The 26,980-nt window shown below is 50.3% G+C and overlaps 2 protein-coding genes across 3 annotated transcripts in view; one reads left to right on the top strand and one right to left on the bottom strand.

Annotated features, from left to right (window-relative positions):
* Nucleotides 1–7,787: 7,787 nt before the first annotated feature.
* On the top strand, nucleotides 7,788–12,048 carry LOC122386624. Its single transcript, XM_043375985.1, has 4 exons — nucleotides 7,788–8,005; nucleotides 8,285–8,683; nucleotides 8,941–9,085; nucleotides 9,351–12,048. The coding sequence occupies exons 1-4, from the start codon at nucleotides 7,788–7,790 to the stop codon at nucleotides 11,754–11,756; spliced, it is 3,168 nt and encodes a 1,055-aa protein (XP_043231920.1). The 3' UTR covers nucleotides 11,757–12,048.
* Nucleotides 12,049–15,977: 3,929 nt separating this feature from the next.
* The window catches only part of LOC122386615 (chorion peroxidase-like), a 30,343-nt gene continuing 19,340 nt past the window's right edge, over nucleotides 15,978–26,980 (bottom strand). For both annotated transcript variants that reach the window (XM_043375969.1, XM_043375968.1), the window contains exons 3-5: nucleotides 19,267–19,665; nucleotides 18,846–18,990; nucleotides 15,978–18,629 (exon numbers count right to left, since the gene is read on the bottom strand). In XM_043375969.1, coding sequence (XP_043231904.1) covers nucleotides 16,272–18,629; nucleotides 18,846–18,990; nucleotides 19,267–19,295 — 2,532 coding nt within the window. In that variant the 5' untranslated portion in view covers nucleotides 19,296–19,665 and the 3' untranslated portion in view covers nucleotides 15,978–16,271. The remainder of the gene's footprint in view (nucleotides 18,630–18,845; nucleotides 18,991–19,266; nucleotides 19,666–26,980) is intronic.

Here is a 26,980-nt window from a genome sequence, read left to right on the forward strand (position 1 = left end):
CTGACTGCGGTTAATAAGGTCACCGCTTAATAATCTAAAACTCCGTGTCACCAAGATGGATTATGAAGCGGATTCTATTGTATATATTGAACACGTTGTCGTATTATATCAATGACGAAACCCTCCCATACTTTGTCATATCAAATGTTTCTAACTATTGGACTTATATTGATGATGGTTTTTCAACAGGATGTCCCAATATGATGGAAAATAATAATTGTTAATCCTGACTAATAATCATACATGAAATTACCTTTTCTGCTTTGATTATTAGCTACACTGTTCACTGAAAGAAAAAATACCACCCTAGTTAGTTTTTGGGTGGTGGTCAATTTGAACAGCCTTTTACTTATGGTAACCAGTTTACGATCCAAATACTAGGCCCAATATCAAAGGAATACTATGCAACTACCAATGCTCATCAAAATACCATGGTCTTACGGTAATATTTTTTCATCATACTACCTTGAAACTAAAGCATAACTAATAAGAACCAAAGCTCTACTAACGCTAGTATTATCCTGGTACCGCCTACTAAGAAAAATACCACCCTAGTTAGTTTTCGAGTGGTGGTCATATTTTGAACAGCCTCTTACCTATGGTAAACTAACTTACGACCCAAATACTAGGCCTAATATGAATGTAAAACCATGTGAATACCAATGCCAGTAAAAATTACCATGGTATTAACACGGTAACTATATGTCGTCATACCATGCCCAAAAACCCACGTGATACTAGCACGAAACTAGGACTTTACTATCGTTAGCTACTCCCTGGTAATGCTTACTAATGACTTATCATGGTAAAACCATCCTTTTGTCATCTGGATACCAGCTTTGCTTTGCTGGCCAACCATCGTAAAACAATAGTTTACTATGTGACATTTATTGTGATATTACCAGTCGGTTAACAGGATCTTACTAGTCATCAACCAGCATGCTTCATATGCTGTGCTTTAGCCTATCCATGCCAAATTTGTTTATCATTACGACAGCCACTTACTGATGCACAACAGCATGCATGACAGTATCTACCTAGCAGTCGACAAAGCAGCTCTTCACTTTTCCAAAGCATCTACCTAGTAACCTACATGAAATATTTCACACATAAAAAGCATTTGGCCACAAACAAAGTTACGTCTGCACATAACCAAACAACGCGCATGAACAACAATTATTACAGTTCACTTTATCATCACAATGCAATCGGTCTCTTTTCACACAATCGTTGAATGTCGCCCTTCCAGCGATTTATCACGCAACACCTTCTCCAAGGGCATTGGTAGCCATATACCGAAGGTTCGAACTTCGAAAGCCAGCTCTGGAAAAGAGCAGGCATTGATATAAGATAAACCAATGGAAAGATTGATTGTGTGTGCTGCAGTGACACTCTATCTCCTACCCCTCCCACCTTGACTCGCAGTGTCCCGTGACCTAGCTCCCAGTTTGATGAAACAAGGATTTAAGATAAGTTGTTTTAAAAAAATGGCAGCATCTAATAGAACAGGGGATTTGTAGGGTGAGGAATTTAGCAAATTTGGGACATTAGGCCAGAGGCTGGTTCAGGTAAAATGCCCTATAATGAATTAATTGCCATGAGGTGCAGTGTTGAGTGTTGGCAATAATTCAAAAATTCTACTCTTAACCAGCGCCCCACTGGGGTATGTTCTGTAACGCACTCCACTGGGGGAGGCGGGGGCTATTTATAGAACCCCCCCCCCCGCTCCAACTCCGAAACTACTGGGCCGATTGTCAAAACTGAAACGGCGTCTGATAGCCCTGGAAAAACTGTCGAGCAAAACCTAATTTTATTGACCTCGAGATCACCGTTGACGTCACAGGTCAGATCAAAATAAAAATTAGCAACGTTTTGGCTTGTTAACCCTCCCCCGTATAGGGGGGGGGGTCGAACGGACTCCCCCTCGGTTTTTCGCGAATACCTCGCGTAAAAAGCGGCCGACCGCAACGAAGCTTTCAGTACCCTCGAGTTATAATCAATTTTACACCTACCCTAAAAAATGTAATGGCCCTGACTAATGACCTTTGACCTGTGACCTACTTTTCGAGACCATGTTTGGCCGGAATCGCGATTCGGCGTATGTCGGCTCGCATTTGCCGCGCGTTTGCAGTCCTTTCGTGGTTTCAAGCGTTCAAACATGGGATATGATGCTGCTCCCATGCATTAGGGTGGATGTCAAGGTCACCAGAAGGTCAGGTCAGTTCATTGACCTTTGATGACCTCGGTTTACTTTTTCGAGTTTTATCAGCATCTTTCTAGGCTAGTTTTTTTAGCTGATTTCAAATTTAACAACCATATATGAACATTTACGAAGTAGTTTTGGTGCCTTCGTAACATGTTACGAAGCTGTCAGAGGCGGTTGCCACCTAGTGCACCTACTACGAATACCCGGCAAAACCCTTACTGGTTGACCTGACCTGACCTGACCCGACCTGGCCTAAATGCATGAAGACATCATCTATGATCATAGCTAACATGATATTCGTGATCAGTTCCCTAAAAAACCCAATAGCAGCCACGTTTTACGACGTTCTAACAGGTCCCAGTTTTCCCCACTTTTGGGTCATTGACCTGACCTGGAAGGTCAACCGATGACCTAGGACCGACGACCTAGGATAAAATTGGGTACCATCGGCTTTCTCTCGTCACGGGCAGCACGCTCGTTTTTTCCGCGAAGCTCTAGCTCAATCAGGGGCGAAACGGCAAGGAGGGGGTTCAACGGACCCCCCCTTAAACGTTCGTGGCTGGAAAAACACCAATACGGGCGAGGGTTAACCCCCACCCTACTGTGGGGAGGGCTATTCATAGCCCCTCTCGTGTTTACGCAATATCTTTAAAACCGCTGGACGTATCAAAACAAAGCTTTTAGGACCTTCGGCTGCATCAATTTATTTGACACCTTGTGCACTAATAAAATTTTCGTAGCTACTATAGATCGGCCGGAAATGACGCCAGAGTGACATCATGTTCGGCCGATTTTGATGCAAAGCATTGAACAACGGTAATCGCTCTCAAGATCTGAGTTTTAACCCGGCAAGCGGTGGGCCTCCCGGCTACCTTCCGCGCGGTGGGAGGGGGGGGGGATTTTTGACCCCCCCCCCGAATCTCCGAAGCTACTATGACGGATCGGTAAAATTTAAATGGCGTTCGATAGCCTTGTTAAATTTGTCGAGGGAACTTCAATTTCATTGACCTCGTGGTCACCGATGACATCACAGGCCAAGTCAAAGATAAAATGTTTCACCGTTCACGGGTCTTTTAAGGAATGCGCTGCAACATCGAGTAAAGGGCATTTTGTCAAAAATCAGCGATAGGGCGTGAGTTGCCTATTATACGAGCATATGTTGCTATTGGAGGTCACTGATAATACCAGGTCCGATCACCAAGGGTCAGCACATGAACCTATCTTTACTAAGTAGGGTTGTGCGATGCATGTTTTATGGCCAATTTTTCATATTCGCCTCAATGGTGTTGGTTATAAGACCATCAGGGACGGTTTTTTGGTCACTTTCTGGTGGAGGTCAGGTCAATGTCAGGTCAAAAAGGTCAAATTTCAGGTCAAAGTTGATAGTTTCGCATAAAATTGGTATTGATTCGATGCCACTCGTCACGGCGAGTCTAATGGTGGTCTTTGTTTTGCGCTTTGTGGTCTAGAATTGCCAAAATCGAGTTTGAAAATTTGACGTCATTAATTTTGAACAGTTTTTTTTTGTTATAACTCGGCAAAAAGGAGTTATCGATCTAATACTTGGAATGTGAATAGAAGTCCATAGTGGCTATTACATATATTCCGTTTGTTTCGAAAATCGAAAAACTTTTGGGATTTTTTGGCTATTATATCTATTTCTTTTTATTTTTGGGGTCAACTTCAAAAACAAAATCGAGAGAACAGTATAGTAGCCCTGGTAATTCTACACATTTCATGTCTTGAACATTTTTATGCATAATCAAATTTATAGACCTGACAGCTCTTCCCGCGAAGCTTTTTTTTTGTCGACAATGGCAGAAATGACGTCACTCCGACGTAGCGGCCAACTTATCATAGCCTTTGGAAAAAAAATTTGGTCACAATGTGCAAAAGGGTACTGAAAGTTTGGTGAAGATCGGCGCAGCGGTTCTGGAGATATATCGAAAAAAAACTAAAGATGGATGCAAAAAATGCCCCCCCCCCCCCACCGCCTTGAGGGTTAAGCTAGATCCTTTTTTTTGCATGGGTGGACTCTACAGGGCTACCAAACTGATTTCGGACTTTCGAAATGTTGAATATTTTGAAAATTATAAATATAAAAACTCAGAAATTGTATTTTTTATTTTTCTACATATACGTTTCTGAATGAAAAAAAGCAGAATATGACCACGTTTCCATGGGCATCACTGATCCGGATCAGTAAAAATGGATTAGCTAATCCAGTATAGTTAGACAATATATGAAAATGAAAATAAGGGATTAACTGATTATATAAGCCTAATCCACTTGGAATTATATCATGTAACGAAGAGTTCGAGAAATATAATACGATTTAAGTTTGCTGATCCGGATCAGTGATGCCCATGGAAACGGGGTCTATATGTGTTTGAACACATATGCGTTGAATATATGTGAACTTCATCTGACAAACACCTTTTTTGTTGAAAAATGTCAACTTCAAAATTTGACCATTTTTGACCTAAAGTGACCTGACCTGACCTCAGCTATATTCAGCTAAAATGGCCTAAACTGACACATACAACACTGATTTCGATATATATGGCCTACATGAACCATAAAACATGTCTCACGTCACCGATGCACGATATAAAGCTTTCGTGACCTGGGATGAGATGGCCTTGACCTGAAAAATTCGAAGTACAAGTTCGGTACCCTCAGGTTATGTTACGCATATATTCACGAGTGTGCAAACAAAAAATGAGCCTGATCTGATTTGTTGGCCGGCGCCCAGAGTGCCAAGACGCTGATATTTTTACTTTGACCTGACCTGTGACGTCATCGATGACCTCGAGGTCAATGACATTAGGCTTCGCTCAACAATATTTCCAGGGCTACCAGGGGCCGTTTGAATTTTGACAATCGGCCCAGTAGTTTCGGAGTTAGGAGCCCCCCCCCCCCCCCCCCACTGTAACGTGCTGTAACGTGCTGTGGGGCGCGTTAGAGCACATACCCCAGTGAGGCGTGGGTTAACAAATAAAAAAACACGTTGATTTCCGACGCTGGGAAATGCCCGCAATGATACCCACCCCACCACCCTCCCCCTACCCGGTCCAACAGGGTCTCAAGGAAATTCAACAACATGAACCGAAACAAAGGCTGCGATCTTTGCTGGAAATGGCACTCGTGAGATAAGTATTATTATGCTGAAGATACAACGACTTACTTGTTATTTCCGAGTATCCTCCACCGTCAGCTACGCTAACCACCCACACAATCACCGTTCAAATATTTAAAACCACGGAGCACCTTCACAACGCCGGCGCGCGGCCGGAACTGACATGGCGGCGCCGCTGCAGCAGAGTCAGACGCACGTGGATTGTTAGTAAGGGTGTAGTGTTGTCATGGTGTTGCCATGGTATACCTTACCATAGCAGCAGAAGCACACCCAGGGAACTGTTGCAAGAAATTTCTGGCCTTTCGTCCATAAAACTATTAATTGCTCAGGGTCTCAGCTAGTCCTTGGATGACGCTCCTTCCAACATATCAAAAATTGGCAAACACCTCTATGGAAAGGAGGAGACTTGATCGCCGAATTCACCTGCTGGATCCGCCCGTGGAAAGGTTGATTTTACTATGGTAGGGAATATTAGCTTACGAGGGTATCTACTAGCCTCAGGTGGTTACCACCTTGTAAACTGGGGTACAAAACCACCCCTGATAAACGTAACCATGGTAATATCAACATGTCAAGGCAGGATAGTATTCAGCACCATAGTAGGCTGGTAGTAATATGATGGTAGGCTGATGGTAAAATTTACCAAAGCTAGTAACTTAGTAAATTGATGGTAAAAACTTTTTTCAGTGTTTTCGGACAATATACCATCGCCAAACATTTCAAAGGGCATGGTCAAGTGATCATTATATACCTATTCCTTTGCTCGTGCTAGCATTGATAATGTTGTTGAGCTTGCCTTTATGGAAAATAAAGCATTTTCCGTAATGAAAAACGACTCGCTTCGAGCTCCGTGCATTTGTCACATAGCATAGAACTAAACGGGCTTTTCCTTTTTCTGGTGTCAACTGTCAGTCCGCCCCTCTCGCGGTGTTGGCGGTCCACCCATTGCCTCGGACATTGTCTGTGTTGAGCCGACCTCGTGTGAGTGGGCGGTATGAATTATGAATTATTAACTGTATGAATATGTACAGTTTGGAAAAGGACGTCGTGCTTTTTATGACTTTCACTCATAAAAATTGGTTCATCATTTTCGGAGATCAGGTGGTGAAAGCAGGTTCTAATAAAGACAAAACAGCCTAAGCCCTCGCCCGTATTGGCCTTTTTAAACAGCGTCTAACGTAAAGAGGAGGTAGTCCGTTGGACCCCCCCCCCCCCTCCAGTCGTTCAGTCCCTGATTGAGCTAGAGCTTCGCGAAAAAAGACGGACTCGATGTCCTCGAAAAGAAACTCGATATTCGGCAGTAGCGCACCGAATAAAAGAATGTTATATGGTTGTGTTGTGTTAGCTTCAACTCTTTTGTTTTCAGGCATATTCAACCAGTATAACGCCTTTTGGGGCGACCAATGGAGCGAGCGAGAGGGTGGGCCTTGCACGTGCGACATTGCAAGGGGGGGGGGGTACCGCCAGGCGCCAACTGACTTGTGCACGGCACCCTACTAACCGGTCTCTAGCGATGTGTCAAATTTGAACGCAATCGGCCCAGCCGTTCTCGAGGTCTGGAAGCGGCATCCTCCACGTTCGCACGTGCAAAATGGGTCCCAACTGACTTGTGCACGGCACCTGCTAACTGGTCCCTAACCGTGTACCAAATTTGAGCGCCATCGGTCTAGCCGTTCTCGAGATCTGGAAACGACCCCTGCACGTGCGCACGTGCAGCAGCACCCCAACTCTGGCACATGGATATGCATTGCCTGGTGGGTGCCTACCTACATGCCAACTTTAAGCACAATCGGCCAAGTAGTTACCGAGATATTGCAACCATTACAAAACTGACATCTCTTCGTTTTGCACGTGGCACTGGCACGTGCATAAGGGGTCGCCCACATGCAACGGGAATAGTCCAATACTTGGTAGAAGGAAAGAAGCTTCCCTACAAAAATTACCGCATGTAAATCGGTCAATTGGTTGCTGAGTTTCAAGCCTCGGGCGCAAAAGCGTCCGCACGGCCGGCCGGCCGCTCATACTCAGAAATTTCCGTTTATCATAAAGTAAGACTACGCTCGCTTCGCTCACTCCGTAATAACCGCCTACATTTTCCAAATAAGAGACAATTGATGGTTGATAAATGAGGTTGAAAATAAGATCGTCGCACGAATAATCCTTTTATCGTTATACACACAACCTTCTTTCGAACTGAAAACTTGTGTTCTTACCAAAATTGTCATGCGTCGTCGTCCACTGATTACCTACAATTTACATCAGTCTCAAGATGGACATGCTTAGCAATGCTACATACATAAGCGTAGCTAAGAATTTCAAGGCTCCAAGATAGGAAAACACATTTTACGCGCAATATTCAAACGCTATCTTATATCGCTTAGCCGTGCGTGCAATGTGCAGATATACATCGCCGCATGACACAGTTGGATGTTACGTCTTTGGATGTTTCAATCTCCACACATAAATAAAACTCGTTTGTTTCGTTTTCAGCTGGTGCTGGCATCCTTCTGGGTGCGGCACCAGGCACAGGAGGGCGGCTGCGACTGTGTTCCCCGCGATCAGTGCCTCGCTGACCCGACACCGGAGAGTTTCACCGCCTGCACCACCGTCAACGGAACTGAGGGCGTTTGTTGCGCCAGTGCCGCCCAGCAGCGTGGCGGGTGAGAAAAGACTAGGAGGTGTTGTGTGATCAATCAAGTGACTTTGCCGACATTGATATCAATTTTTTTTTAGAACTGACTCAGAACGGGATATATGGGTAACGGACGGACGAGGCCGGACCTAGCTGCCTCATCGCCTCATATTGTATAATCTACACCGCCATACCGGTAATTAACCGGTGACGTTGGAAATAACTAGGTGTTTACTTGTGTAATTTACACCACAATTTTATCTCTCGCCAACGGACCCATCTCTAATACGTGGTATGCTCTGCCCAGGCCGTCGGCGTGCAGCGCTCCGATCCTCTGTCCGTCGGCACAGTGGACGGACGCGTCACCATGCTCGCTGAATGACGGCTCCGATGGCGTCGTCTGTCCGCCGGGGGCCGGGCCCGCCGAGCCGGCGCGCCGCCTGGCCGGCCAGCAGCAGGTGCTGTCGGCGGACACGGCCTCCTTCTCGGGCGAGCGGGCGGTGCAGGACGCCTCGGCGGCGGCCGCCCGGCTGGCCGAGCTGGAGGCCCAGCTGACGCCCCTGCTGCAGCGGCCTGTGCCCGACGGTGTCGACCTGACCGGCCTGGACACGGCCGCCGCTGGCGACTGGAGCGTGGCCCAGGAGGTGGGAAGGATCGGCCTGCAGCGGCTCTTCACCGTGCAGGCCGTCAGCAACCAGACAGAGACGTGAGTGCCAGCCGCAGGAGCCGCTGGCGTAGCCGGAGTGGTGCGTAACAGATAACCCAGACATTTGGTCACGAAAATGGTTGTGTCATATGTCTAACTGCTTGCTTTTGACAACTAAAAACATAAGATTATGCTATCTGAGCAGGTTCAATAATGTAAGCGGTGACAGCGAATTCGTGTCTCTGACAGAGCCTATGTGCTAGCCCTTTCTCCTATACATGGGATGTTTGACATCTGGCACCCTTTTCTGCTGGCAGGGTGCCAGAGACCGTCTCAACCTGGCTGGACGCTGGTGAACACGCCCGTCGCCGGATCCCCGGCTGTGTGCCCGCCACTAAAATATTCTGCGACCGATCCGCCGCTGCTATACGGACCATCGGCGGCCAGTGCAACAATCTGGAGGTGAGATGGCGTCAGCGCTGATTGAGTTTCAATCGCTTGGGTTTCGCTTGAGTTTCAGTCGCTGACGCTTGAGTTTCATCACGACGCGACGCGACGCATATTCTAACTCACTTTATTAAAAGTCATTTTTAGGTCACTTGAAAGAATAAAATGTCTACTCTAAGGGCAAGACATATTTTAAAGCAGGTTCTTTTACTTGTCCCCCAAAAATCACGTCACGTCTTTCTCCAAACACACTGACAGTTGTCGTTGGTCTCTCCACCAGCACCCGTTTCTGGGTCGAGCGCTCACCGGGCTCGGTCGGCTGGCCAATGCCACCTTCGAAGACGGTCTGTACTTCTCGCCCCGCTCGCTGGGCGCCGAGGGCTCGCCGCTGCCGGCCGCCGATGCGGTCGGGTCGCTGGTGGCGGCCCAGCTGCACTCAGAGCCGCTCGGCGACTGGGCCTCCACCGTCTCCGAGTACCTCAGTTTGGACCTGGCGCGCATCGCTCCGTTCCGACTGGCCAGCGGCCGCGAGCCCAATTGCTGCTCAGAGCGCCACCCGGCCTGTCTGCCGCTGCACGTGGACGACCGCTGCGTCAGCTTCGTACGCGCGCTACCGGCGTCCGCACTGGACTGCGTGATGCGTCCGGCGGCGCCGCTGTCTGCCGCCTCCTCCTACCTGGACCTGGAGACGTTGTACGGCAGCTCCGAGGAGGCCGGCAGGCGACTGAGGACGTTCCGCGGGGGCCGGCTGCGCGCTGACCGCGGTCTTTTGGTAGACGTGACCGATCAGATGCTGGGCTTCGACTATCACCTGCCCGAGCCGGCTGTATCAGCCACGAGCTCAGTGGAGGCATCCGAGGGCTCACTACTGCGCCGCTTCCGCAGGAGCTCTGCGCCTCAGTTCGGCGCTGACACAGGAAACGGTGAAAGCAAACCACGAGTAAGGAGACAGATATCGGTAAGGGACGGCCCGGAAAAAGGTGAAAAGGGACAAAAGGGCCGTCGGGGACGTAAGGGCAGAAAAGGTCATCGAGGTCTTAAGGGCTGCAAGGGTCTGAAAGGAAACAAAGGTGATGACGGGAACGATGGTAATAAGGGCAGCAAGGGCAACAAAGGTGACAAGGGTGGCAAGGGACAGAAAGGATCTAAAGGAGACACGAGTTCCATGGGAGAAAAAGGTGAAAAGGGCAAGAAAGGTCAAAAGGGTGCAAAGGGTGACTTTGGTACAAGCGGTGACAAGGGTGAAAAGGGTCAAAAAGGCATGAAGGGAGATGATGGATCAAAGGGAATTAAGGGAGCAGAAGGTAAAAAAGGTAGACAAGGTGGAAAGGGATGTAAGGGTATCAAAGGTCGAAAAGGCGCAAAAGGCGCAAAAGGTGACTTTGGTTCAAAGGGCGAAAAGGGTGAAAAGGGCGAACAAGGCTCAAAAGGTGCTGATGGCATGAAAGGAATGAAGGGAGATAAGGGCATGAAGGGAGCTAAGGGCTCTAAGGGTACGATAGGGGCGAAAGGCATCAAGGGAGTTGCTGGAGAAAAAGGCATGAAGGGCGATTCTGGGGAAAAAGGACATCGCGGTGACAAAGGCGATACGGGTTTCGAGGGTCCCAGGGGGCCAAAAGGAAAAAAAGGTGACCGGGGCAATAAAGGTCCCACGGGAAATGATGGTCGGCCCGGTCCACGCGGTGAGCCGGGACAGGTGCGAATCCTGCAGGCTGTCGGTCAGTACCCCAACTCGGGATATGGCCAGTATCAGCCACGGCCCTGGGGTCCGAGCGAGCGGAGCGAGTCCTCTGCAGACCGTCCCTCCGTGCCCTCCCCGGACCGGCTCAACCAGATCCTGCTGCGCGAGCACAACCGTGTGGCGGACGCGCTGCGACGGAACAACCCCTCCTGGGAGGACGAGCGCGTGTTCCAGTCGGCACGCCGCGTCGTGATGTCCGAGTGGCAGCACATCATCTACCACGAGTACCTGCCGCATGTGCTGGGCGCCGCCGCTGCCGCCGGAGTCAAGGCCCACACCGAGACCAAAGCAGAACACCCGGCTGACCCCACCGTCAGCGTGGAGTTTGCGCTTGCTGCGTTCCGCTTCTGGCAGTGGCCGCCCTCCGAGGAGGCTATTCAGGCTGCGCCAAGGGTGAGCAGCAGCGCCGCCTTCCTGGCGATGGTGCGCGGCCCGAGCGGCGCGCCTCCCAACGTCACCGGCGCCGAGCTGGCCGCCGTGGAGGTGCTGCGCGGCAGAGAGATGGGCCTGCCCGCCTACGACACCGTCCGCCAGCTGTGCTCCGGCACATCGCTGACCAGCTGGGAGGAGCTGGGGTCAGTTTTTGGCCGGGCAGAGCTGGAGGCGCTGCGATCCATCTACGCCAGTCCCGAGGACGTCGACCTCTGGGTGGGCGGCATGCTGGAGCGGCGCGCTCAGTCTGCTCGGGTGGGCCCCACCTTCCAGTGCGTGATCGCCGACCAGTTCCGGCGGCACCGAGATGGCGACCGGCTCTTCTACGAGCGCAGCCTGAGCGACGGCCAGCTGCGGGAGGTGCGCAAGGCCAGCCTGGCGCGCCTGCTCTGTGACAACGAGGAGGGCCGCAGTCGCGCTGCGCCCCTGGCGCTCGAGCCGCTCACCGAGTGGAACAAACCGACCCTGTGCACATCGAGCACCATCCCGCAGCTGGATCTCAGTGTGTTCTGAGTCTGAACAGCTGTCAGTAGCTTCTCTCTTGTGAATGGCATTTATTAGAGCTCTGCATTCTTATAATGCGATAAGATAGCTCTTTGATGTAAATAATTCATGTGGTATTTTTTAGACTCTTGGACTTGGGCATGAGTTATGTAGTTATTTTTGCATATGCTTTCATGTTAGCACGCTGTTTTACGTGCGGATGTTTGTGTCGTTGTTTTTCTGTTGCCTGGGGCTTGGTTTGGTGCTGTGCAGCTTGGATAGCAGTATATGGAGTTGTAAAATAAAAAGAAAGGCATACCTTCCTTACTGCTGCGCTGTTTTAATTTGGAAAGGAGTATTCTGGTGGAGTCGCTCACATTTCGTGATGTCTGACAAATATTAATAAAATAAAAGGATTTGATACCGCTTGCAGGCGCCGGTTGAAGAGGAGGTGGGAACTGTCTGGGAGTGACGTGACCATAAATAATACGAAGAAAACCAGGCTATAACCAGACATGTGCATGTATCCGAGAAAATGGTTCTGGGATCTGATCCCACGGATCCTGATCTCGGATCCGTCGGGATCATAGATCCAGCTCTGTAATTTATCGAGAGATCCATAGGGATCACAGATCCGAGTCTCATTTTTTGCTTGAGATCCAGTGAGATCATAGATCCTCACTTATTTTTGTTAACACATATACCCCCAAAAAACACTTGTTTCAACTCACAAACGTTCTGTTTTAGTGATTTTATGTGATCGCACGTCATAATCCATAGTTTTGTGTCACTTATTGGTATAGAAACCCTTTAAAACATGGTTTCAAATGTGGTGCATGGTGGGATCCACTCACATCATAGATCCATGTTCTTAATTTATCGTCAGGTCATATGAGATCATAGATCCAAGATGTATTTTTCACGCCGGATCCGGTGGGATCATAGATCCCAACCTGTGCTTTGTTTCGAGATCCACTGAGATCATAGATCCATCACTCGGATCCATGCACATGTCTGGCTATAACAATGTTATATTGCTGGACTTTTTAAGGGGCTAAGTATGAATAGCGTCGAAACATTTGCTAAGTTCTCACGGCACAGGTAGGTGGATACGGTCGTTAGAAAAGATGCTGTTCGTAACAGTTAACAGAGAGTTTACAGAGAGCAGAGTGGTCTTGGTACGATGGTGGGGGCGGAAGCAGTGATGGGATGAGGAGAGATGATTGTCGTACATGTAGGCGATAGGCAATACAGCCGTCGCTGCACCACACGTTCGATCATCCTGGCTATGACAGGAATTTTGGACATCGGACGCCAAGGACGGTAACTGGAGGGTTATGAGGATCACCGAACTTGAAATGGGATGCAACAAGGTGTATTTTCCATGAATCAGGATATCAGGGATTACCGAATATCATGCACTTGGCCGAACTAGCAGTGCACTATGCCGAACTGTCGAAATCGGTTGCACTATTACTGAACTGTGTGCACTATTTCTATATTTGGCCGTAAAAAAGTGTAGCGCATTTCACGTTCACGTGACATTCCACATTCATCATTAGCTCCAGAGCCTTGCTAAACGCTTAAGTTGCGGAAGAAGGTGAGATTTGTTTACATAATCGCATATTTATACCGTGCCTGAGCACTGGCGGTCGCAGCCGCTAGCAAAAGGGGGGGCCAAAGTCACACTCGCGGGACATAACATTTATCCGTCACCGGGAGGGGGGGGGGGGGTGATCGGCAAATTTTTTTACGTTCACGAGGCGCCGCACAGTTGGCATTACTTATGCTTCATCCATCTCATTCTTGCGTGAAATCTTTGAGCTCAATTTAAGGCAAAATCACCAGTTCCATTTACCGTCTCACGGTGTGTCCACCGGTCGGGCCGCTGCACCGTCCATGACGACGGATCGGTGTAGCATAGGTATACTGGAAGGTCAGGCACGCGGATTCATGACCTTACCACTATAAAACAATTCGGAAAAGTACAGATACATCTTGCTAAAAAGTACAGATACCTCTTGCTTTGAACAAGCATGTGAAACCCAGAGAGCATTTTTAGACTATGACATTTACCCATATAGGTACCTAGTTGTGTGGCGGCGGGAGAGAGTAGGTACACCGGCCTCTGGAGACCCCCACAGGTTCCGAGCTTTCAGAATTGGCATCTGAGGGCCGCGCGCGACTCCTGCGGGGCTTCGCAACGGCTCTGTTGGGGCTCACTCAACCTGCCTAGTCCTACTGCTAAAAAGACTGGCCCTGAGCCCTAAGGACTTCATCAGTCTCTGCCAGCCCCAGGACCCACACCGGCTCATGGGGTCCCGACCTCGAAATATGAGGGAATCAGCGCGGGACCATCAGGACGTAAAGCAATCTCGATCAGGACCAACGTAAGGCTGTGCCGGAGACTGCGTGAGCCCTCTGATCTTCAGAAACCCACCCATGTATGTTTTCATGTAGAGGCTAGTTTAGGGCCCTCAGAGACCAGTACAGGGCCTGCAAACTACAAAGGCCAGTAGTTTGAGACCATCAGAGACCGAGTTGGGCTCTCAGAGGCTAATGTGGGTCCTTACTCATTACAGGCCAGCATGGGCCCTCAGAGGTCAGCGTGGGGCCCTAAAAGACCGGCATGAGCCGTCGTTGGACCCTAGAGGCCAGCAGAGGGCCCTCAAAGGCCAAGATGGGCCCTCCTCAGAGGCCAATGCAGACCCTTAGAGACCGGCATCGGGTCTTCAGCAGCCAGTGCGGGGCCCTTATTGGCACCTAAAGGTTCGTCTTGGGACACCAGAGACAGAAATAAGGCCACCAGAGACCGGTGTGAGACCCTCAGACGCCGGTTGGGACCCCTGAGGCCGGTAAGGGGCCCTCATAGGCCAGATGTGGGGCCTCAGAGGTTGATGTAGGCTCTTAGCGGTCAACGTGGGCGCTTGACCGCCACTGAAGTTCCCTCAGAGGTCAGTGTAGGACGTTAAAAGACCGGTGTGGGAGCTATATTAATAGCTGGGCGTGGGTTTTTTTAGCCTCGTGACGATCGAATAATTGCCAGGGCCCCATACACCTATATGGGGGCCCATTGGTTGTTTGAGGGGGGGGCAAATGATATGATGGCCCCCTTTATTGACCTTTGGGGGCATGGCCCTGATGCCCCCCCGGCCCCCGCGACCGCCACTGTGTACACATTACACACATGCCTCTGAGATTACATACTAGCTCATGCAAACTCTATGCAGGCCCCGGAGGTCCCACGCTAATCCTTAAGAAACCAAGCCGGCATACGGCGTCACCACCGGGCTTCTGAGGTGCACAGCACCAACCCATGAGGTCTTACTTTAGTGTCTTGGAGCCAATCTCCTTTAGCAGGGCCCACCCACCACTGCCGAAGAGGGTCTCATGCCAGCCATTGCTGAATGCTGGGCCTACGAGAGCCTCAAGTAAACCCACGCTGATATTCCATATAAGATCCGGCCATACTCGTGAACCGGTGCCAGCGACGCTGACCGCCAAATTGACAGAATGCGAAACTGAGCCCACTCATGAGTGAAATTTACGTCCTTTGATGGCGCAAGAAAGAAAATGAAACATACGAAAAGTTTTTCTAGGACTTTTGTTCGATCTGAAAGGTGGGGCCAAAAGATAGTATGGCCCCACCTTTCAGCACCAAAGGGGGGGGGGCCATGGCCCCCGTGGCCCCCCCCCCCTGCGACCGCCAGTGTGCCTGAGTTGTTTGAACATTGCCGTATGCACATGCCGTATGTCGAAATGGAGCTAACCTGACGAATTATTTGCACTAAGTCTAAGATGTCAGACCTGGGTCACTTTTAACTGCACTATGACGGAGTGGGGTGCACAATTACGAATATCGTGCCGCGATTCAATACATGAACGCACTATGCCGAACCTTCGAAATCACCTGCACTCTTACTGAAATGTGTGCACTTCCGCCTAAATTGGGCGTAAAAAGGTGAAGGTGGCGAAAACTACGTTATTTTGAGCTTAGTGTAGATGATCTTTTTACCCCTTTTACTCCATTCAACCCTGACGTATATGTGTTTTTTACTCGCTATAACTATGACTACGCTATATCACGACCAATTACGATCTTCTCTCCAATTGGATTGGCCTTATCTCATGTAGCAAAAGACGCAGATAGACAAAGTGATTTATGGGCTATGGCATCATTTTTTTCGGAGGCAAAGAAAATTGAGCGAATCCAACAGGATCTTCGTTTCCAAATAAAAGACAGTCGAGCTGTAAGGTACGCTTATTTTTATTTCACAACTGCATATTGCTAATTGCTATCCAAGCTGCGCTGCACTAAACCTCTAATGCCCAGGCAACAGATAAAACACAAGCATCCACACGTAAAACAGCGTGCTAACGTGGAACCACATGCAAAAACAGCTTACGAGTATGCCCATGGCTAAGAGTTTCACAAAAACGCATAATTACTTACATCAAAGAGCTAGCTATCTTATCGCATTATAAGAATGCAGAGCTCTAATAAATGCCATTCACAAGAGAGAAGCTACTGACAGCTGTTCAGACTCAGAACACACTGAGATCCAGCTGCGGGATGGTGCTCGATGTGCACAGGGTCGGTTTGTTCCACTCGGTGAGCGGCTCGAGCGCCAGGGGCGCAGCGCGACTGCGGCCCTCCTCGTTGTCACAGAGCAGGCGCGCCAGGCTGGCCTTGCGCACCTCCCGCAGCTGGCCGTCACTCAGGCTGCGCTCGTAGAAGAGCCGGTCGCCATCTCGGTGCCGCCGGAACTGGTCGGCGATCACGCACTGGAAGGTGGGGCCCACCCGAGCAGACTGAGCGCGCCGCTCCAGCATGCCGCCCACCCAGAGGTCGACGTCCTCGGGACTGGCGTAGATGGATCGCAGCGCCTCCAGCTCTGCCCGGCCAAAAACTGACCCCAGCTCCTCCCAGCTGGTCAGCGATGTGCCGGAGCACAGCTGGCGGACGGTGTCGTAGGCGGGCAGGCCCATCTCTCTGCCGCGCAGCACCTCCACGGCGGCCAGCTCGGCGCCGGTGACGTTGGGAGGCGCGCCGATCGGGCCGCGCACCATCGCCAGGAAGGCGGCGCTGCTGCTCACCCTTGGCGCAGCCTGAATAGCCTCCTCGGAGGGCGGCCACTGCCAGAAGCGGAACGCAGCAAGCGCAAACTCCACGCTGACGGTGGGGTCAGCCGGGTGTTCTGCTTTGGTCTCGGTGTGGGCCGTGACTCCGGCGGCAGCGGCGGCGCCCAGCACATGCGGCAGGTACTCGTGGTAGATGATGTGCTGCCACTCGGACATCACGACGCGGCGTGCCGACTGGAACACGCGCTCGTCCTCCCAGGAGGGGTTGTTCCGTCGCAGCGCGTCCGCCACACGGTTGTGCTCGCGCAGCAGGATCTGGTTGAGCCGGTCCGGGGAGGGCACGGAGGGACGGTCTGCAGAGCCCACACTCCGCCCGTACGGTTGCCACGGTCTCGAGCCGTGCTGGTTTTGGCCCGAATTCGAATAATCATTGGGAAGGATGATTCGTATGCCCCCTGGCAAGCCGCGAGGTCCCGGACGACCTTGTCTTCCCCTGTGACCATCTTCCCCTTTGTCGCCTTGGTCGCCTTCGGGCCCCCTACGGCCTTCATCGCCCTTTGCTCCAGGCCTTCCCCATTGTCCTACTCGCCCTTTGACGCCTTGCATGCCAATAAGTCCCCGATCTCCCTTAGAGCCATCTCCCCCAAAGTCACCCTTCATGCCGAATTCTCCCTTTGAACCCTTTTGTCCTTTTGTTCCTTGAACACCCTTTGCACCCTGCATACCTTCATTGCCCTTGATGCCTAATTCACCGAATTCTCCCTTTGAGCCCTTCATGCCTTTATCACCCTTTACACCTTTATCGCCCACTCCTCCCTTTCTGCCCTTCCTACCTGTTAAGCCCTTACTGCCACCTTCACCGATTGAACCATCTGCGCCATCATCGCCGTCTTCACCGCTATCGCCCTTGTTACCCTTTTCACCTTTCCTTCCTTTGTCACCTTTCATGCCTTTCATGCCCTTCTCGCCTGATTCTCCTTTGGCACCCTTAGCGCCTTTCGAACCTTTGGTTCCCTTAGCACCATCTCCTCCCTTTATGCCCTTCTCGCCTTTGTCACCGTCTATTCCGCTGTTCCCTTTCATGCCACACACTCCTTTGTTGCCTCTCCTCCCCTTGCTGCCTTTGTTGCCTTTTCTTCCTCGTCGACCTTTCTGCCCCTTGTCACCCTTCACAAAAGTCACGACTTTTGCATCTATGCCAAGCTGCCGTTCGGTTTCCTCCTGGCGCTCAGGAAGTGCTGCGCTGGGTGTTTTCTCAGAACTCGGGCTTTGCTCGGCAGACACTGTCAGCTCGTAGTCCAGGTCCAGTACCTGATCGAGGATACCAATCAGGAGACCGCGGTCAGCGCGCAGCCGGCCCCCGCGGAACGTCCTCAGTCGCCTGCCGGCCTCCTCGGAGCTGCCGTACAGCGTCTCCAGGTCCAGGTAGGAGGAGGCGGCAGACAGCGGCGCCGCCGGCCGCATCACGCAATCCAGTGCGGACGCCGGTAGCGCGCGTACGAAGCTGACGCAGCGGTCGTCCACGTGCAGCGGCAGACAGGCCGGGTGGCGCTCGGAGCAGCAGTCGGGCTCGCGGCCGCTGGCCAGTCGGAACGGAGCGATGCGCGCCAGGTCCAAACTGAGGTACTCGGAGACGGTGGAGGCCCAGTCGCCGAGCGGCTCTGAGTGCAGCTGGGCCGCCACCAGCGACCCGACCGCATCGGCGGCCGGCAGCGGCGAGACCTCGGCGCCCAGCGAGCGGGGCGAGAAGTACAGACCGTCTTCGAAGGTGGCATTGGCCAGCCGACCGAGCCCGGTGAGCGCTCGACCCAGAAACGGGTGCTGGTGGAGAGACCAACGACAACTTTAGTGTGTTTGGAGAAGGACATGACGTGATTTTTGGCGGACAAGTAAAAGAAACTGCTTAAAAATATTACTTGCCCCAAGACATCTTATTCTTTCAAGTAATTTTAAAATGACTGACACAAATAAAGTGAATTAGAGTATGCGTCGCGTCGTGATGAAACTCAAGCGTAATCAGCGCTGACGCCAGCTCACCTCCAGATTGTTACACTGGCCACCGATGGTCCGTATAGCAGCGGCGGATCGGTCGCAGAATATTTCAGTGGCGGGCACACAGCCGGGGATCCGGCGACGGGCATCTTCACCAGTGTCCAGCCAGGTTGAGACGGTCTCTGGCACCCTGGCAGCAGGGAAGGGATTTTAAACATCCTGTCGGCAGGGCAAGGTATCATCAGCGACCCCATCACTGTGGAACTCAGGACGAGTGGTTCCTTGACACTACACAGAAACGAAACTGAGCGTTCTCAGGTAGCAAAAGCGCAGATATATTTTTGATTTCCAGATGTTTAAAGCAAACTGTTGAAACCATTGACAAACAATTTTCGTGACCAAATGTCTGGGATGTCTGTTACGCACCACACCGGCTACGCCAGCGGCTCCTGCGGCTGACACTCACGTCTCTGTCTGGTTGCTGACGGCCTGCATGGTGAAGAGCCGCTGCAGGCCGATCCTTCCCACCTCCTGGGCCACGCTCCAGTCGCCGGCGGAGGCCGTGTCCAGGCCGGTCAGGTCAACACCGTCGGGCACGGGCCGCTGCAGCAGCGGCGTCAGCCGGGCCTCCAGCTCGGCCAGCCGGGCGGCCGCCGCCGAGGCGTCCTGCACCGCCCGCTCGCCCGAGAAGGAGGCCGTGTCCGCCGACAGCACCTGCTGCTGACCGGCCAGGCGGCGCGCCGGCTCGGCGGGCCCGGCCCCCGGCGGACAGACGACGCCATCGGAGCCGTCATTCAGAGAGCACGGTGACGCGCCCGTCCACTGTGCCGACGGACAGAGGATCGGAGCGCTGCACGCCGACGGCCTGGGCAGAGCACGTGACGTGTTAGAGACAGGCTTGATTTCAGGTACCTACCTCATCTAATAAAGATAATAAGGATAACAATATTACTATTGCTTGACAAAAATATTGCTATAATAAATATAATATTGCTTGGAATCTAGGTACAAAGGGCAAACAACAGCCCATCAAATATCATCTCTTGAAAAAGTCTAGGGCACATCACTGGGCCTGTTCCATTGGCTCCTCTAACCTCCTCTCCTCAAAGCTCCTCAAAGCTCATGAAATCGTTCCAGTGGCTCCTCCAACTTCCTCAAAGCTCCTCTGAAACTCGCCTCAAACCTCCTCTAACCTGCTCCGAAATGAAAGGTGGTTTTTCGGAGGAGGCTATGGACGACACAAATGGCGCGGCAAATACAAAACAGGTGCACCGTGCTGCCTAGTTATCGGTGTGCGTAGTTATCGGATAAAATTAGGCAAGTTTGCCAATAATCGAACGAATTTTATTAATCGTCGTGCAAATATCGTGACGTGCAAATATCAGACGTGAGCTTTTATGAGTGAAATGCGCCAGGTTTGCAAAAAAATTATTTCCACAAACAGCTGATACCTCCTACGAACTGCGTTGCAGTGGTCACCGAAATCGGGACGAAATACGGCCTCCTCCAACCTCCTCAAAGCTCCTCTCATCTTTTTTTCTGAGGAGCTTAAGCATTTAGACCAGGTCTGGTCAGGTCAGGTCAGGTCAACCGGTAGGGGTTGTGACTTGTGACGGGTATTCGTAATACGTGTTAACCGCCTCTGACAGCTTCGTAACATGTTACGAAGGCACAAAAACTACTTCGTAAATGTTCAAATGGTTGCTAAATTCAAATTCAGCTCCAAAAACTAGCCTAGAAACATGTAAAACTCGAAAAAGTGATCCGAGATCACCCGAGGTCACCAAAGGTCAATGACCTGACCTGACCTTCAGGTGACCTTGACACCCACCCTAATGTATGGGAGCAACATCAAATCACATGTTTGAACGTTTGAAACCACGAAAAGCCTGGAAACGCGCGGCTAATGCGAGCCGACATACGCCGAATCGCGATTCCGGCCAAACATGGTCTCGGAAAAGAGGTCACAGGTCAAAGGTCATTTGGGTCAGGATCATGAAATTTTCAGGATAGGTGTAAAATTGATCAATGCGAGGGTACTGAAGTTTCATTGCGATCGGCCGCTTTTTACGCGAGTTATTCGCGAAAACCCTTAGGGGGGCTGCATCAACCCCTTCGTGCCGGCGAGGGTTAAAGAACATAGAGGATTCTTCATGGCTCCGAGTGGAAGATAAGGATAACTTTTGAGTGGAAGATAAGGATATCTTTTCCAAGCGGGTTACTGAAAAACCGAGCGACGAAGGAGCGAGGTTTTTCTGTAACACGCGAGGAAAAGATATCCGATCTTCAACGAGTGAGCCATGAGGAATCCTATATCTATCTATGTTGAGGTTTATTTTTAATTAATTAAATATTATATTCAAATGTATTCATCTATGTAAAAAAAGATTTACTGTAGTTTGTTTTTATTTCATAAGTTTCGTACATATACAGCCATTAAAAATGCCGTTGGGTTATTGACCCATCATCAGTTAAACTCTTGATTTTTGGCTATGAACCCTCGAGACCTTATCTTTGCATCTCAGAGCGATGCAGAGATAACAAATTCTTATCTTTGCATCTCAGAGAAGTGCGAGATAGAAATATCCCTGCACTGTAGACCCAATGGCAAATAAACCTCAACTAGAAAGATAGAGCCATCATCTATGCATATATAGAGAAGTATGTGTCAAGGGCAATGCAAAGTCATCAAAGGTCATCATAAACCAGTAAAACGCCTTTTGGGCGAAGAACGAGCGAGCGAGATGATGAGCCCTGCACGTGCGGAAGGGCGAGAGGGTACTTCCAACGGGCTTGTGCAAAGCACCCTTCTAACCGGTCGCTAGCGGTGTACCAAATTTGAACGCAATCGGCCCAGCCGTTCCTGAGATCTGGAAGCGGCATTCTGCACGTGCGCACGTGCAAACGGGTCCAAACTGACTTTTGCACGGCACCCTACTAACTGGTCCCCAACCGTGTACCAAATTTGAGCGCAATCGGCCCAGCCGTTCTCGAGATCTGGAATCGACCCCTGCACGTGCGCACGTGCAGTAGCACCCTAACCGCAACATATGGGAATGCATTGCCTGGTGGGTGCCTACCTGTATGCCAAGTTTCAGCGAAATCACCCCAGTAATTACCGAGTTACTGAAATGGGAACAAATTTGGCACCTCCTCTTTTTGTATTTTGCACGTGCAGTGGGGGTTACTCACATAGATCAAGAGTATCCGACCTTTGGTAGAAGGGATGCAGCTACCCTATAAAAAATTACCGCAAGACAATCGCTCAAGCCGCTGCTGAGATATGGGCCTCTCAAAATCACTACTTTTGCAAAACTGCTTGAACACCCTTGACTTTTCACGTGGCACGTGCCACGACGGTCACTGAGATGTATCAAAAGTAGTCAATTACGGGGTAGAAGGGATGGGGCTACCCAGCAAAAAAGACTGCAGGCCAATCGGTCCAGCGGTTGCTGAGATATAAGCCTCTCAAAAGCGTTACAGGCCGGGCCGGGCCGGGCCGGGCCGGGCCGCTCATACTGAGATTTTTCCGTTATATTGAAAAGACTTCGCTTCGCTCGCTGCGCTCGCTCGCTCGTAACAAGCTATGAAATGAGAGCAGGTGGCGCCCTTTCAATGCATTGCATGAGAAAGCATGATACCATCGTAAAAGCTAAATATAGGTCAAGGTCATTTCGAAGTAGGTCAAAATGCCACGCTTAGGTCTTAACAGTTAAGCCTCCAGGGGACAAAATTCTTCATATTGCCGTTAGTAGTGTGCCACCTTTGAAAGATTTCCCATTTTATTTTTCCTAGGATAAGAAGCTTCTGTTTTTACCTAATATCGCAAAAAAAAATCAAAAATGGGCCTGGAATAGTGCCTTTTTCGCCTAAAAGTTTATCGGTTTTTAGATATGTATAACAACTGTAGTGGGCTCACCTGCAAACAGGCGTCGGCAACAATCGCGAATGCGGCGCACATGTGACAATAAGCAAAGGTCATTATAGTGTTACGACCACACGACGTACGGGAATGAGTTATCAGCTGTCTAATCGTAGACAACACAATGTCGAGCCTTAAACTGTAAGCCTGTATTGGTATTGTTTCTTTTATTTGGCTGTCGAACATTATTTATGGTTTGAAATATGATTTTATGTAAAATAATTGATATGAAAAAGCCGTCTCATAAGTTATGACCCCATTTCACCACACGCAAGTGGCAGAAATGACAATGATCAGCTGACGCATTTTTCTTGGCTTAAGTCAGAGCGCGCAGCCCGACGCACCACCACCGCACCACAAAGTATGAGCAGAAGCCGCGCCCAAAGCCAGGGCCCCGGTAACGTGAGGTAGCCGAGTCGGGGCAGCGTGCGCTGACCCAAGCCGGGGCCGCAGCTTTGGGCGCGGTCTACCGCATCCCCGCGGGCAGCCCCGGGCTATCACATGACACCGGGAGGACGCGCGGCTCCGGCTTGGGTCAGCGCACGCTGCCCTGACTCGGCTACCTCACGTTACCGGGGCCCTGGCTTTGGGCGCGGTCTACCGCACCACCTGACAGGCGTGTTCGAAACCGCAGGAGCTGATGATGAACGGGTTTATCGAAACTTGATTGGATGAGCATATCGGTAATAGCGATTTCAGTGTGTGCATTTATTGTTCATAGTGGTGTGAAATGTGGTTGGGGTACGACCGACAACCCGTCGGGGCGAATTTCGCACTGGGGTACTCAAAATTTGAAGAATTTAAGACGTTTCCATGAGTTTTGAGGGTATGGATAAGTTCTAAAAATCCGGTTCTCCTTATCTGGGCCATTAACTCCATACGGTCCAGGAAAGCTGGCACACTACCTTTAATAATATTGCCGTTTTACGAAAAACATGTTTTGTTTAGTAATAACTTATGACTCTGGAGTCTGGAGCGGCACAAGATTGCTTTAACCAGCACCGTGTTTCTCACGTTAAATCGCGTTGAATGAGTTTAATTTGACTTTAAAAGGTCAATTTAAAAGGTTAGGTGCCCTAAGGTCAAGGCCATGATCTGACTGGAAGAGGTCATTTAAAAAAACTGCTGGAGCATTTCCATAAAGCGGGGTCACGGGTGCAAGTTTCCGATTCAGTGTGTCATAGTAACTCGATGCTTGAGAGTGTTAGGTATTTATAAGTCCATCCATAAGAGGCACGTTTTAATTTTCTATCATTAGCTTATAATGGCGAGGTCACAGACCTGACCTGACCTTAGGTCACCGCCATCAAAGTTTCGAGATGAAAATTTTATACAAACCATTGTTATCATTAATCGCTGACAGTTTCAAAGCGATCGTTCAGTCGGTGTAACTACGGCGAGCATTGTAACTTTTTTTAGTTAAGATCACTTGAGATGACTCGGTGACCTGACCTTGGGTGACCTGGATCTGGCATTTTCACAGCACATGAAAAAAGCTGCATGACCTGAGGCGTCTTGCACCAAACCACCTAGGTAGGTGAAATCGAAAAAACGATTTCAGAGCTAGCTAGCCTAATGGTGGTAAATTATTTTGTACGTACGTAAGGCCTTTTTATTTTGTACGTAGGCCTTTAGGTGCTTGGTACTTGGTAGAATTTATTACCAGCAAAACGCCTTTTGGGCGAAGAACGAGCGAGCGAGATAGTGAGCCCTGCACGTGCGGAAGGGCGAGAGGGTGCTTCCAAGGGGCATGTGCAAAGCACCCTTCTAACCGGTACCCAGCGGTGTGCCAAATTTGAACGCAATCGGCCCAGCCGTTCCTGAGATCTGGAAGCGGCATTCTGCACGTGCGCACGTGCAAACGGGGTCCAAAATGACTTTTGCACGGCACCCTACTAACTGGTCCCCAACCGTGTACCAAATTTGAGCGCAATCGGGCCAGCCGTTCTCGAGATCTGGAAACGCCCCCTTCACGTGCGTACGTGCAGTAGCACCCTAACCGCAACACATGGGAATGCATTGCCTGGTGGGTGCCTACCTGTATGCCAAGTTTCAGCGAAATCGCCCCAGTAATTACCGAGTTACTGAAATGGGAACAAATTTGGCACCTCTTATTGTTGTATTTTGCACGTGCACTGGGGGTGACCCACATACATCGAGAGTATCCTATTTTGGGTAGAAGGGATGCTGCTACCCTATAAAAATCACCGCAAGTCAATCGCCCAAGCGGCTGCTGAGATATGAGCCTCTCAAAATCACTACTTTTGCAAAACAGCTTGAACACCCTTGACTTTTCACGTGGCACGTGCCACCACGGTCACTGAGATGTATCAAAAGTAATCAATTACGGGGTAGAAGGGATGGGGCTACCCAACAAAAAAGACCGCAGGCCAATCGGTCCAGCGGTTGCTGAGATATAAGCCTCTCAAAAGCGTTACAGGCCGGCCCGGCCCGGCCTGTAACGCTTTTGAAAGGCTTATATCTCAGCAACCGCTGGACCGATTGGCCTGCGGTCTTTTTTGCTGGGTAGCCCCATCCCGTCTACCCCGTAATTGACTACTTTTGATACATCTCAGTGACCGTCGTGGCACGTGCCACGTGAAAAGTCAAGGGTGTTCAAGTTGTTATGTAAAAGTAGTGATTTTGAGGGGCTCATATCTCAGCAGCCGCTTGGGCGATTGACTTGCGGTAATTTTTGTAGGGTAGCAGCATCCCTTCTTCCAAAAATAGGATACTCCCGATGCATGTGGGTCACCCCCAGTGCACGTGCAAAATACAACAATAAGAGGTGTCAAATTTGTTCCCATTTTAATAACTTGGTAATTACTGGGGCGATTTCGCTGAAACTTGGCATACAGGTAGGCACCCTCCAGGCAATGCATTCCCATGTGTTGCGGTTAAGGTGCTACTGCACGTGCGCACGTGCAGGGAGCGCTTCCAGATCTCGAGAACGGCTGGGCCGATTGCGCTCAAATTTGGTACACGGTTGGGGACCAGTTAGTAGGGTGCCGTGCAAAAGTCAGTTTGGACCCCGTTTGCACGTGCGCACGTGCAGAATGCCGTCTCCAGATCTCAGGAACGGCTGGGCCGATTGCGTTCAAATTTGGTACACCGCTAGCGACCGGTTAGAAGGGTGCTTTGCACAAGCCCGTTGGAAGTACCCTCTCGCCCTTCCGCACGTGCAGGGCTCACTATCTCGCTCGCTCGTTCTTCGCCCAAAAGGCGTTTTACTGGTAGGTAACTTGTCACAGTCAGGGGCGTCGCCGACGGGGGGGTCGGGGGGGTCGCGACCCCCCCCCACTCGTCAGAACCGGGGGGTCGACCCCCCACTTTTGGCGATGCTGAGTATGCTTTTTTTAGCTATCATGTCAGGGAAGTTGGCGTCAGCAACATCAACAAATACAACGTCAGATTCAGAATCGCTTCAAGAGCTCCCTAGTCCCTATTGCTTATAGGTCAATAAGCTGTGGGCTAGAACATCAGCATGCCAATATGATTTTAGTCCCTTTTTATCCCTCAAATGAGCGAGCGCGTCAAAACTGACCCAAGCGTTCGTCTGATTGTCAAAATAATGGTTGCAGTCGATTCGTCGGATGACGTATCAGTAACTACGAGGTACAGCCCTCTGCAGACTGCGTGGTAGGCATTCTTTTTTCGACAAAACCGAGAATAACTCAAAGACTAAGTTATCGGTCGGTCGGATCTCATTGCATAAAGATGCGCCATGCTCCACTCCCTCGATTGGTTCTATCACTGAACGAATTATACAACTAGTGTAGCAACAAAATGCAAAAGTTTGTTTTGGGGGCAGATATAAACTTTCTTGTATTGTTGCCAAACCAGCTGGAAAATGTATACCAAAATAAGCCCAATCTAAGGTGCGGAGTCTCGCACGTCTTGCTGTTACGTTTTCCGACTGGCCAATAGCATTGTATTCGCGTTATTCCCGGTTTTGTCGAAAAAAGAATACCTACCACGCAGTTTGCAGAGGGCTGTACCTACCTGGCTAGCCTCAGCCCTGCTACCCTCGGACCTGCCTGCATAGGGGAAATGGGGTCAGATGGTAGATCCCTCTGGGGCTTTCCTTATAAGACGCACAGAAAGGAGTATATTGCAACGAAACTCGAGTTAATGAATTTTACACCTATTCTAAAAAAAAATGGCCCTGATTCGAATATGGATGACCTTGGTTAACTTTTTTGAGTTTTATTTGCTTCCACTTACAAGTGTGGTTTTTGGGGCTGATTTTGAGTTTAGC

This window comes from Amphibalanus amphitrite, unplaced genomic scaffold (assembly GCF_019059575.1).
Source record: "Amphibalanus amphitrite isolate SeventyFive unplaced genomic scaffold, NRLGWU_Aamphi_draft 000257F_arrow, whole genome shotgun sequence".
In the NCBI taxonomy this organism is placed as follows: Eukaryota; Metazoa; Arthropoda; class Thecostraca; order Balanomorpha; family Balanidae; genus Amphibalanus; species Amphibalanus amphitrite.